The sequence below is a fragment of the Diabrotica undecimpunctata genome, chromosome 1, assembly GCF_040954645.1.
Source record: "Diabrotica undecimpunctata isolate CICGRU chromosome 1, icDiaUnde3, whole genome shotgun sequence".
In the NCBI taxonomy this organism is placed as follows: Eukaryota; Metazoa; Arthropoda; class Insecta; order Coleoptera; family Chrysomelidae; genus Diabrotica; species Diabrotica undecimpunctata.
This window is the reverse complement of record NC_092803.1, coordinates 103,928,999-103,943,025: the sequence shown is the minus strand read 5'-3', so window position 1 is coordinate 103,943,025 and position 14,027 is coordinate 103,928,999. Positions and strand designations below refer to the sequence as shown.

Below are 14,027 nucleotides of genomic sequence, written 5' to 3'. Positions count from 1 at the left end.
ATTGAGCCGCCTATTTAATTGTGTTGTTGAATATATTGTTTTGTTTTATGCATAAATTTTATTTCTCGACTCCTAATAAGTTTCCTGATAAAATAATACCTTTGAATATTTGCTTATTACATTAAATTATTATTATACCTTCGACTAGTAGAAAGATCAGGCTGATTAAGTTTCGTGGGTAAGTAGATGGACGGAGTCCACCTAATATATTTAGTATTTAAAAACCGTAAACTAATTTTCGAAACCAAATTCACGTTCTCGTGAAATTATTTTCACGTTCAGAGCGACTGTGAAAGCCGTTCTGAAGAGGCCTATTAGGCCGAAATACGTATAAGCGGATGCACAGGCGCCCTGTACGTGAAATCAAATCTTAACTGTCTTTTCCTTTTTATTTAGTATTTGTTTATGTAGTGTGTTGACAAAATTTATTTATTAATTATGTTGATTAATATTAGTTGATATCTTTCCTAGGATGTGGTCTCAGAACCTAAATATCTTTCCTTATCTCTTTTCGTTTCTAAGGTTTCTTAATTTTCCCCTTGAACCCCAAAAGGTTAAGTGGCGCCCTTTTTCTATCTTATCTTATCTTTGGTAATTTTACCCATCTTACTTTTTGTTTATTTCTGTATCTTTTCTAATATATCTTATCCTGTCCTATCTTTACTTATTTCGTCCATTGGACCCATTCCCGGTTCCAAAAGCTAGTTTCGAACCCACGAACCAACCATCTGGCTGTCGTCCGCAGTGTCTCCATTCGTGACCTTTCTAGCACCATCCAAAAAAGGTTTCCGAGGTTTCAATATTTAACTTTTTTAAATAGTTCATGACTATCTCTAGTTGCACATACCTTTTATGCTCCTGTTTAGTTCCGCTATTTCTTGAGTATGGCTTCCTGTGTGTGGTATGTAGCATAACTATTCTTTTTTTTTTCCAATAATTCTAGGTTCTAAAGTTTGTTATTGGAAGTCAATTCTAAATTTTAGTGTTAGCTTAATTTTATTAACTAAAGGTGAAATTTTTTTTAAATCGATATCGACCGTCTAAATTTACAGTTGTAGACTTGGCTGCATCATCAGACCCACTAGCTGTAAGCATTTATAAACCGTATAACAACCGACGAAGTACGAACCGTATAACGAAGTTCTTGCAATAACTTTTAATTGTTGGGTTATTTTGTGATGTCAATACAATAAGCTTATTGCAGCTACACTTAAAGAGTAATATTCAAACTTGAAAAATTAAATCATGATAACGTCATACACTAAACTGTACTAGCACTTGTAATTAATATTTTTATAAAACGTGTATTTGTTACATATTCATTTATATAGTGTGTCTCAAAAGTAACTTATAAAATTCATAATTTTATTTTGTTTAATAAAACAAACGTTCAAAACAACCACCATTAACTATCTGACTATGTCCAATTCAATGTTCGATTCCATCAGTGACATACTGAATTTATTTAGAGTAATTAAGTTTAAAATATCTTCTCTAATGCCGTGTTTCAGCTTTACGATGTTTTCTAGCATATTTACTTTTGTATTTTTTTTTTAGTTTTACCTTTTTAAAGTATTATTTTTCTTCTTCTTTTTATGTAGACATGAGTCTGTCTGTTTTTCAATGTGCCTCCAGTAAGTTGTAGTTCCATCATTTTCGTGGTCTTCCTCTTGTTCGTCTTTCTATTAGGGAACCGTCTCTTTTTGTCCTTACTACTCTATTTGTCATTCGGCTTAAAAGATCGTTTTATTCTACTCTTCTATTTCTTACCCACTTCTTGATGTTCTCCACCTTGTATCTACGTCGTATATCTGTACTTCTGATAGTATCTTACCTCATTTTTTTAGGTGTTTTCATCTGCTGATTGCATGTGGAGAACGAGGTAGCCATTCAATAAACCCTCTTTTATCCATCGCTTTGGAAATATTTTATTGAAGATAATTCAGCACATCATTGCCAAAAAGGGGCAGAGCACCGTCTTGTTGCAACCAAATACTATTAAACTGTCCATCCGGTTCCTATTTATTAAGAGGTCAATAAATTATAATATTAAATTACTATTAGCAGTTCCATTAAAAAAACGGTTGCTTTCTGTAAAACAGATTGTGGCAATCCGAAATTACCTAAAGAGCGAGCCGAGGCTTGAGGATTCTCCGCAACACTTAACATAACATTCTCACTTCTGATGATCATTTTCGATCATCTTGATTATTTGATTCTTTATTACTCTACGTACAGTCGGTTGATCAATCATGTGTTCTGGATATTTGTTGTTAAATAATTCGCACACTTCTTGTTGACGTAATTTGTCTACACAACCAACCATATAGGAAATGTCTATTCTTTATCTTTCAGTAAAACGCGCAACCAATATTGGAAAATTCCTTCGATGCAGATAGTTTATGTCAAATAAACACTAGCTATTTTAAAATTTTGTAGCAATACTATTGTATAGATACAGATCCAGAATTATAAAATATAAAACTAAATAAATACAATTAGCATTTTTTATATGAAAAGACATGCAGAATGATATATAAAAGTCTCAAGGGTGTGATTTCGATGTTTGAGTTGGCGTTACGTAAGGCCGAACCACTCAATGTAATTATCATGATTTTAATTAGAAATGTAATTAGGGAGTGGTCTGTTTCGCAGACAGATAGGGTTTGGGCATGGTTATCCTATCTGTTAGTTATTTTTGGCACATTTCAGCGTACTATTATTTTTAGAAAATACATAACACTTCTCATTCGAGGTGTCGTTATCTTTTACCGACAGTTTTTCCACATATATTGATGAAAACGTGTACTATTATTATATTTGAAGGACATGCTATTATCGAGAGATTGAGTGATGTTATGCTTTTACTCAGTCTTTTTTGTGAATGGATTGCCAATAATAAGTGTAACTGAATTAGTAATAAAAAATTGTATACACTTAAATTATATTGACTGGTGTATATAAGTTAGATATTAGTTTAGTTAGATAAGTTATAATTATATAATATTACAGAAAGTCGGCGAAACACGTTCTGTACATCTGCCCAAAGTTGGATAGGATAAGGCCCAATTCATTTGAGCATTATCAACTCGAGACCTACGACTTTGTAAAAATGTCACCTAAGGCCATACTAAACTTTGTTAAAAAGGTTGGGCTGGGGGGACAACTTCAACCTAAGGATGAGTCATAGCAGACCTCTTAGGTCGAGTGAAAGGGTGGTTAATCGCCCACTCATATTAAATCTAACCTTACCTAAGTAGTTATATTATTAAAATAAGTTTCTTTTTCAAAATATCATCATCTTTTGTAGGTACACCAAATTGAATTTGGATTTTTTTTCTTTCATACATACACTTTTATCATTTTAATCTCTTTGTTTCAGTTTGGTAGTTTTAATTTTTTTATTTTCAATAAAAAGCGGAAGAATGAGCTGCTAACACAATAATATAGTGCTAGTCGAAGACTGAAGTTCTGAGATTTCCAGTATAACCTGCTGATATGTGCAGTAACATTAAAAATGAGGTGTGCATAAGTGAAAAGGAACCTTAGAAATAAATAGAAAGATGGATGATTGGACGTTTGTGAAGGGGGCGACAGAAAAGACTGAGCAGTACTTGACGTGACGAGTACTTATTCACAGCACTACACTCTAGGAGATTAGCTGAAAGAAAGAGAAAAAGGAAAACACTGTCCAATAATGTAATTGTTTCGGGCTTCAAACAGCTAATTCTTATATATACTTTGCTTGCTAAGTAAATAATCACCATTTGTCTTAAGCGAAAGGTTTATAACCAATGTGTTTTACTCGTACAAACTTATAGGGCAGAGAACACTGACGCAAAAATCCGCAAATAAACTCAGAGTAACACAGCGAACCATGGAACGTGCAATGCTGGGCGTGAGGCTTCGAGACCACATAACAAACCAACAAAGCAGGCAAAGATCAGGTGTTCGAAATAATCACGGAGCTTAAGTGGAACTGAGCAGCGCACTTAGCTAGAGCACATGATGGACGGTGGACAAGACGTAACATGGAATAGAAGTCCAAAAAAGAAGCCAAGGACGACCACCGACTAAATGGACCTACGACATGAAAATAGTAGCAAAAAACTGGCTACAAGCGGCTCTTTGTAGAGAATATTGAAACAAATTGACGGAGGCATATGCCCAGCAGTGGACACGATTGGCTGAATGATAAAGATGATAATGACGATTTAGATCTGTAAAATCTATAGGTGCGATGTGTCTCTTTTGTCAGATGAGAAATCCATTTAAAATACTATTAGACTAACAGAAGATGGATCATAAAGACATTTGTTTAACACCCTGCAATGCATTGAAAAGGGCCCAGACTTCCTGCCAATAGTCATAACTTCTGATAAAACAGAAATTTTCCAATATGTAATCTATGAAGTAGAAGACTCTTAACTCTCCGAAAGTCATTAAAGAGAGGAAGCGGGTCGTTCAGATGGAATAGGTATAGGAATTAATATTGCTCTTTAGAGGTTTTACGAATACTACGAGAAAAAATTCGCAAAAATTAGCCTGAAATCTGGAAATAATGCACAACAACGCGCCGACACGCAACATGCACTCTCTCAAAGATTATTTGGCAAAGAACTATTTTATAGTCATGAAGCGCCCGCAAGTTGCCAAATTGACTACCTATTCTTTACCTAGTTCCAAAAATAAAATCCTGCTTGAAGAAAAAAACTGCCACGAGTCATTAGTGGACGTAAAACAAAAATCAGTGCAGCTATTCAACACTCTGTAGAAAGACAACCTACAGCGCTGCTTCACACAGTGGAATATGCGAATGGAGCGATATGGGGATGTCGAAGTAGAGTAGATTGAAGGGGAGAAATAATAAATTATAAAATGTTTCGGAATTTAATTGCCAGACTTCGTATAATATATCGTTACACTTTCCTGCGAATTAGTCTCATAAGATTATAGCCTTAATAATCAAAACATGCAATCAAAAACACGTCAAAAATAAATTAAAACCATGTAAGACTTAAATGTTTTTGACTGACTACTGGTGGAGCTATTTAATTTGAAAACAATTACATTATTTTATGTCAACGATATTCATTAATTTGTAGATTATTGAAAGCTAAGTACCTACTTCTTACATAATTTTCCTCGGCATTAATATTTTTATGCTATTTTCTCGTTTTGTTGTTAAATTTTAAATCGGTTTATTGAGATATTTTTACCGTTTTAGAGGCAATTGGGGCTTCAGCGCATGTTTTAGTTTTCAAATATCGGAATTCATCGATAATGATAATAGGATTATTTAAATGCAATCAAGCTATATAATTAGCAAACCATGCACAATAATGTAATATTACACTAATTTGCCGATTATTAAAGAGAAATGTGTAACCTCACAGATATTACTTAATACGTTGTTTTAGTGTTTTTCTTATTATTTAAAGTAATATTTATTGTTAGATAAATATCACAGTTTGTTTAAGAATTGTTTAGTCAAAACTCAAAACAATAATAGCAAGTACTTGTATACAGCTCTAGGAATTTTTTTTCCATAACTAATGTTAAAGTGTTGCTATAACAACTGTTTTGAGTAGATAAAGTATCATTTTAACCGCAAGGGTAGATAAAGTGACACTAACAGCAAGAGTAGATAAAATGTTTTAACTTTTTTTTATTCAATAAAATTTACAAAATCAAACACATTAAGGATTAAATGGTATTCTTTCTCATACATCATCCTAGATTTTTGTGGCCACAATAAACTTTCTGCTTCCAACGCTGCATTTTCTACATCTGATGGCAGGTTTTCCTTTTCTTGTGTCAATTCTTTTCCGTCCATTTCGTATTTATTCACTTTGTACACAAAACGCAACAATATTCTCCGCAAAAACCAAAACGTAACATTTGTTTGACATTTGTTGACAGAGTAATTCATATCCCTAGCAACGGAGCAACACAATTGCGATTTTTGTGCTAAAAATTACAATTTTCTTTGAAATTCTATTTTTCACCCGAACTTGAAGTCTTGCTGTAGAAAAAAATGTTGTATTGAACACGACGATAAAATCGCATTATCTTCTCGAGCATAATTAGCGTCTCGACTGACGTCTCGACGCTAAAAAACGCTCTCGAAGATAAAGTACAATTTTATCGTCTTGTACAATAAATAACTATTATTTTAATTTAAGTTAATTATCAAACAGTAACAACCTTAATATATTTGTATTGTAGTTTACTTTTTACCCATTTACCCATAACCCATTTACTTTTATACTTTGAATATTAGTACCTATACAAAATCTAGTTATATTTATGACTTAAAAAGGCATAAATCCCGGGAGTTAGCTGTATACCATATTAGTTAAAACACTCGAACATCGAAGTAAAAAACTCCTGTTGTAAGTGGTATATTTATTTAAAAAAAATAAATTAAAAATTCAAAATGGATTAAAACGTTCATACGTTTTCGGACTAATCAGCCCATCTTCAGTGAACCTAAAAAGCAAGCAATCCCACTCAGTTAAGAAAAATATAAGCTAAAATTCTGACTGTTAAATGCAAAGATGTGGTTTAGATTACTGACTTTGAAGTACTTGCATAACTAACCGCAAAACCAAACAGTGGTTGGCTTTGCATTGCTGAAAACATATTTGAAAGTATTAAATTATACGGCAATATGCCGATGTAATTGGATTAGTAACCAGAAACAATTCCTTACTCGAAATAAAATATTTCTGTATTAGAACCGTCGAACGGGAGTTTGGCAACTAACCTAAGGTGCCGGAAGTAATAATTGACTGTTTCAATGACAATGACATTCGAGACCAGATTGACAGTTCGTTTGTAAAAATTTAAGGACCCATATGTTGAACTTTACTTTAAAATTTCATCAGATTGGTTTATTAAAATTAAGATAGTAATTATTATTATTTTTGTTATTACTTATTTGTTTTTATTTTTTGAATTGACTATAAAATTAAATTTATCAGTAGAATTTGAAACTGACGTTAGAAAAAAAACAGAGTTAGTACAATATGTAATAATAAGAGAAAGTAAGTGAATTAAGAATGATTAATGATGATAAGAATATGAATGATGAAGAGATTTATCTAATAGACCACTGGAAGAGATTAATTTGTAATTTAAAGTAATTATATTTAATTGTATGTGAGTAAAGTAAACTAAATGATGAATAACATAATAAGGAACTGCATTGAATTATGAAGGTCAGCAGTAAAGTTGGTTGTATATGTTTGAGGGGAATTTGAATTGTGTTTACTGTAATAGCGGCACCACACTTTGCTATGTGTTATTCGTTATGCGTTATGCGCCATATTCGGCCGAATAAGACGAAGTATGGAGGGTACACTCGTCAATTATTTACGTTATTCGAGCACATAAGAGAATACACGAATAGCAAAGACGCCTATCCGTCCAGTTGTCGGTTTTTTGACATACTTCAAATGACACGAATATGTCGAATGCACGCCGAATGTATGTGTCGACTGCCCACACTTCGCTCGCACCGGTGGTTGTCTCGTTGTTTATCTTAACCTAACTTTATTATAATTTTCGCTATTCTTGAACCATTAATTCGACAAATTTGTGTGAAATGAAATGGAAAAATGAAAATGGAATGAGATTTTGGTTCTGCCAAACCCGCATGACGCAAATATTTGGCATGTTTAGCCCGTTGGCATAAGTATGGTATCGTATGACGAATAACAAATATTTGAACACATAACACAGCGAAGTGTGGTGCCGCCATTTATCTAAAGATTATTTGTATTGGATAAAAAAGAGTGAGGGTGTTCTAAGAATATTGATACTAAGAGAAACTTGAATAGAATAAGATGGGTTAATGTGGTCGCCAACATCTCTAGAGGATAGGCACATTTAGAAGAAGAGAAACTTGATAATTAAAAGGGTCATGTGGTAGCGATAGTAATATAATGAATAATAATCAATATCATAAGTTGGTAATGTAAATTTTAAAATTAAATTGTAAAATTAAATCAAAAAGTATTAATGAAAAGGAGAAACTTAATGATTGCTGAAGTGAAGGTTTGTCAGTTCATGTACCTACTTATGACTGTGAAAACATATATGATTGGATATAAAATTAATAATTGTCTAAGAGATTGTGTAGTTACACTGAATGAATGGAAGAGAAATTATCAGTTGTTTTGTGAAATATTGTAATGAATGTGTAATTCAAAGATGTATAAGAAATTCAAAGGCAATTGACTTTTAAAATGCAAATTAAACTGTTCAGGAAATTAAAAAGAAGAAGAAGATCATTAATTAAGGACGGGAAATCACTCGATGAGTTAATCAGTTTGAAATTAATATGAAGTGGGTAGTTGTTTAGTTTAATGTAGGAAGGAATAATAGTGGTAATAGAGGAATGAAAGAAAAAGTAGATAATGAATTTATGACTTCTTCCATTTTCGAAATTCGTAATACTCTTTAGGGGTTTTGGAGACACAGTTCTTTTGTTTATTTATCTATTATACATATATACATCTCTTTAAGTTTTTCGGTCTTCGACATTTCTTTCATTTATTGATATATTTTTCATTTTTCCCTTCCTGTATCAGTAATGTGTGTATCCATATCGTCCTTTGTATTCCGTTTAAACTAACCATAACTCCCATTACCAGATAAAATAATTATTAAATAACTAACATGTACAGATAATATTATATTAAACTAATCTTGTGATTGTTTATAGTCTATATTTTCTAATTATTTAATTATTTTCAGGTAAAAGAACACAAGAAGTTATCTGCGTGGGAATTTGTCTAACTCTGATGGTGATAAATTTTGTATTTATCGTATATTATATTCACTTAGAAAAATTAAGTACCATTCTCGTTGCCGCTTTTTGTGGAATCGTCACTGCTGATTTTGGCTCCGGATTAGTACATTGGGCTGCAGACACATGGGGATCTGTAGAACTACCTTATATAGGAAAAGTAAGTAAAATATCCATTTTTTTCATATTTATTACACAAACTCTAAAACTAGTAGTTTATTTAAATATTCTATTTTTACTAAATCAACCCCACAACATATTGACAATTGAAACATATACATTTTAAACTAGATTACTTTAAAACGGTATTGTCAATATATTTTTTTTTAAAGACAACCATACGTAATCATGACACTAAAATTCTCTCGTTAGTGATCCCGTTGAAAATTATGAGGAAAAATCGGGAAAAAACTCTAAATCCAAACACTAACACATTATAATTTGAACACAAAATTGCCTCCTTAAATTCATTAGTTTAGATCCCATCAACATTGAAACAAATAACTTGTAACAAGATTAATTTGAGTTCTTCCTGTTATTTCTAGAGGTAGTACTAGTATATTTTAGTACTTGAAATATAATATGGCGCACCATTTTTATATTTCATAGTTTAGTTTATTTCCCTTTCATCTTTTCTTCTATTAATCTTTACCACCACCTTCTGTAAGTACTTTCTCTACATCTACATTTGCGTTATATCAGTTTTAATTTTATAAACATGTTTGCCAGATTTGCTGACTTTATTTTTTGATCTTTCGCTTATTTATTCTTGGCCGGACTATCTGAACCCTCATAATACCAGATTTTTTTGTGACAAGTAATACCAATGGGGTCAAAGTGACCCCAAATCTTTCCAAACAGTATAATATTTGTAAAAAAATGGTGTTATTTATATGAAATACACACAAAATTTATTAAATAAATTTTTAATAAATTATAATAAAGAATTAATAGTTTTACAATTTTTTTGTTGTCCAGATGAAGATTATGGACCACAAGCACAAAAAACGTTAGAAATTGATCATGAAGAATTAGAGAAAATGAAAGAAAAATTTCTATCGGAACTTCGTAAGAATAATGAGGAATGTATTCAATTATTCAATAACACAATAACTCAATGGAATTCAAGTGAATGGTATTCAGAAAGAAGGAAACGTCTGACAGCCTCGAATTTTGGTCGAATTTGTAAATTAAAGGTAACAACCGACAAAAGAAAGGTTGCCAAAGACATTATTTTAAATGCTTTTAACACGTTCAAGACCGACAACGCGACTGTCGCGTTCAGTGAATATAGCCTCAGAGGCCACCAACGCGCGTCGCGCGATTTTTGTCTATATGACAATTATATGGACGTTAATTTGACAGTGTGAGAGTTTGAGAGTATATGACAATGTATGAATGTTATCGGATTTTTCACAAATTATAACAAATATCTTCTGTCCCATTGATAAATTGGATGATAAAATATGAAATCCTCAATTTCATTGCTTACTTTTCAAATATTCAAGCTAGATGTGCTCGAAAACGACAAAATTAGCTATAATAAAAGGTTGTAAAGTAATAAAAGTAAAAGCATCGGTAAGCTTTGAAAGAATCACCAGATGTATTTAGATTATATTGCATATCCAATAATTTGTTGTATTATCATAATCCAATACCATCGGTTTATTTTGCTATGCATTCAGTAATATTTTCTACTCCTTCGGTGTTGGATGTCTTTTGGTTTTACTGTGAGCCATTGCACGTGTTTTGGTAAATACTTCAACTATAAATTATTTTTAAAATGAGTGAAGAATATTGCCAACCTTCGACTTCTAAATGAGGTAGGTGGGAAACTTCTTAGATAATCTCAAATGATGAATTATTACTTATATTAGAAGATTCACATGACGACAGTGACGCAAGTGATGAAGATTTATATTGTGATGAAGATCATCAGACAGACGATCCTAATTTACAAGAAAAATCTGAAGATGATGATGGTGATGATGAGTCTCAAAATATTATTGAATGGTCTTCAGAGGTTCAATATCCTAATGTGGGTGGCAGCAATCCTATTGATTACTTCAATTTATTGGCATGTGAATTATTCTATGACCTGTTTATTCAAAATAGCAATTTATATGCCGTTGATATTCTTTGTCAAAGAAATCTGAGAAAAGTAGAATTGCCGTTTGGAAGGATATAACTGTATATATATATATATATATATATATATATATATATATATATATATATATATATATATATACAATAGCACTAAAGGCCTTAGAGGCCCATGGCTTGAAAAGTTTGTTCTTTCTTCATTTTCGCTTTTCTTTATGTACTGAGATCTTCTCTGGCTCGATATGTGATTTTTCTCCATTCCTTCTTGTTATTCATTTTTCTTTACTGGCCTTCTAGTCCAATTTCTTTCATATATTTTTCTACATCTTGATTCCATCTATTTTTTGGCCTTCCTTTTCTCTTTTTTAAAGTTATAGTGTAGTTTAGTACCCTTTTTGGAGTCCTCGTGTTCGGCATCCTTTCTAGGTGACCTCGCCATCTTAGTCTCTGTTTCTTTATGACTCCTATTATATTAGGTTGATTATATAATTCCTTTAACTCATCATTTGATCTTCTTATCCATAAACTGTCCCTTATTATTCCTCCATATATCTTCCTCAGGATTTTCCTTTCCCATATCTCCAGTAATTTTTTTTCATTTTTTGTCAGTTTATTTTTTGTCATTGTTCATGTCTCACTGCAGTATGTTACTATTGGTTGTATAGTTGTTTTGTATAACTGTATTTTTGCCTTTCTTGAAAAAACTTGCTTTTCAACATTCCACTAAGAGCATGTACACTTCTATTGCCTGCGATTATTCTAGCTTGTATTTCTTCTTTAATGTTAGGTTTACGTGATATTATTGCACCTAGGTATGTAAACCTTTCTACCATTTCGAATTCGTATGATGATCTTTCTTCTACTTCTACTTTAAACTTTTGTCCATCCCTGAACTGATCATCTGTCCACTTCATACATTTTGTTTGAGTTTCATTTATGTAAAGTCCCATTTTCTTTGCTGCTTTTACTATTCTCTGTACTATTTCATGTAGCTCTTTTTTTCCTCTTGCCAGCAACACTACATCATCCGCAAATGCCAAAACTTGGTGTCTTTTATGATATAGGAGTCCTTCTCTATTGATTTTCGCTTCTCGCATTATTTTTTCTAGGCATAAATTGAAGAGTAATGATGACTAAGGACCGTCCTGACTTAATCCTTCGTTTACTATAAATTTGTCCGATGCATGATTGTTTACTTTCGCTCTGTTTTCTGTATTCTCTAAAGTAAGATGTATCATGTTACGCAACTTTCTGCTAACTCCCAGTTCCTCAAGGGTCGTCTCTTTTAATTTCTTCCTCTTTATTCTATCCTATGCTTGCTGGAAGTCGATGAATAGCGCTATCGTTGGTAAGTTGTGTTCATAGCTTTCTGCTTGTAATTCTCTGGTTATGAATACTTGGTCCGTTGTGCTTCTCCCTCGTCTAAATCCGCACTGATATTCGCCTATTATATTTTCAACTTCTTTTTCTAGCTTATCTTTTATGGATTTTGATAGGATTCTATATACGGTATTTAGTAACGCTACTCCTCTATAATTACTGCATTCTGTTTTGTCTCCTTTTTGTGTAATAGAAGCAAATAATTGCTTCCTTCCAATCTTCTGGTATTCGTTCATCCATATCTCCTTTATGATCTTGTATATCCAATTATTTAGCATTTTTCCACCATATTTAATCATCTCTGCTGTTATGTTATCGCTTCCAGAGCATTTGTTGTTTTTCAGATTTTTTATGATTTCTTCGATTTGTTTGATGATTTTCTTAGTTCTATTTCTTTTTGGCACTCTATGTCGAACCAGTCTTTCCTCTTTTTATTCTCTTGTTTATTACATTCTTTTGCTGCTTTATTCATTACTTGCTTTATGTTTTCCCATTTGTTCTCAGTTTGCTCTTCTATTTGTATCTTTTTTAGTTCTCGCGTCTGATCCTCTGTATGTTCTTATCTTCTTTATACATTGCTGTTATTCTTTTTCGATGAGCACGTGGTCTATTTAGTTTTTAGTCTTTCTATCTGGCGATATCCATGTTTCCTTGAGTATGTCTTTTCTTTCGAAATATGTGCTCATTATGATCATATTTTTTTCTCTTGCGAAATCTATCAGGAATTGTCCGTTCTTATTAGTTTCATTGTGTTTACTATATTTTCCTATTGTCGGTCTAAATACTTCTTCCTTCCCTATTTTGGCATTTGCGTCGCCTAAAATAATTTTCATATCATATCTGGGTATATTTTCGATTGTTCTGTTTAATTCACCGTAGAAACATTCTTTGACATCATTATCATTTTCTTCTGAAGGCGCGTGAATATTTATGAGGTGATTTTTTGGTATTTTCCCTTGAGCCTAATACTACATATGCGGTCTGATACTGGTTTAAACTCTACTATTGCTTCTTTTAGTTCTTTTCTTATCATAAAACCTGTGCCTAATGTTCGATTCTTTCCGCAGCTGTTAAAAAACACCGTATCTTCTATTTCAAATACATCATTTCCCAGCTCTTCCGTCTCCTGTAAAGCTACTATGTCAAAATGGAACTTCGATTTCTCTCGCTAAATGTTTAAGTTTGCCTTCTCCATATGTGCCTCTTACATTTCATGTTCCTAAAAGTAAGTGTTCTTTTCGTAATGTTTTCTTGTGTTTTGGTCAGGTTTTCATTTTTTTCTTCTTTTTTCCTTTTTTTGTATTATCGCTAACCTTGTTCTGTGCTTGTTTCGTCAACGTTATTCCAGTAGTACATTTAGTTGCTAGTATATATATATATATATATATATATATATATATATATATATATATATATATATATATATATATATAACAATTATTTCACAATTAAACTTTGTTTTTTTTTTGGTTATATTAAATTTTTTAATATTTTTTCCTTAATTAGAACACTTTGTATATTAACGTATGACTGTAGTTTAATTATTTTATCGATTAAACAATATTTAGGATATCTTAAGTATACAACGTGTTTTAACATTATTGACAATTCATATTTTCACGAAATTCTGGGTAGGCATTAGTCAAATAATACAATATCTCCTTAAAACGCCATCTTGTTTCTTGTATAAGTTAATTCTAGATGTACAACAATGTTCAAAAAATTC

At 31.9% G+C, this 14,027-nt stretch overlaps 1 protein-coding gene across 1 annotated transcript in view; it reads left to right on the top strand.

Moving 5' to 3' along the window:
• The window catches only part of Kua (Plasmanylethanolamine desaturase Kua), a 320,306-nt gene that overhangs the window by 266,839 nt on the left and 39,440 nt on the right, over nucleotides 1–14,027 (top strand). The window contains exon 4 of the mRNA XM_072545835.1: nucleotides 8,764–8,975. Coding sequence (XP_072401936.1) covers nucleotides 8,764–8,975 — 212 coding nt within the window. The remainder of the gene's footprint in view (nucleotides 1–8,763; nucleotides 8,976–14,027) is intronic.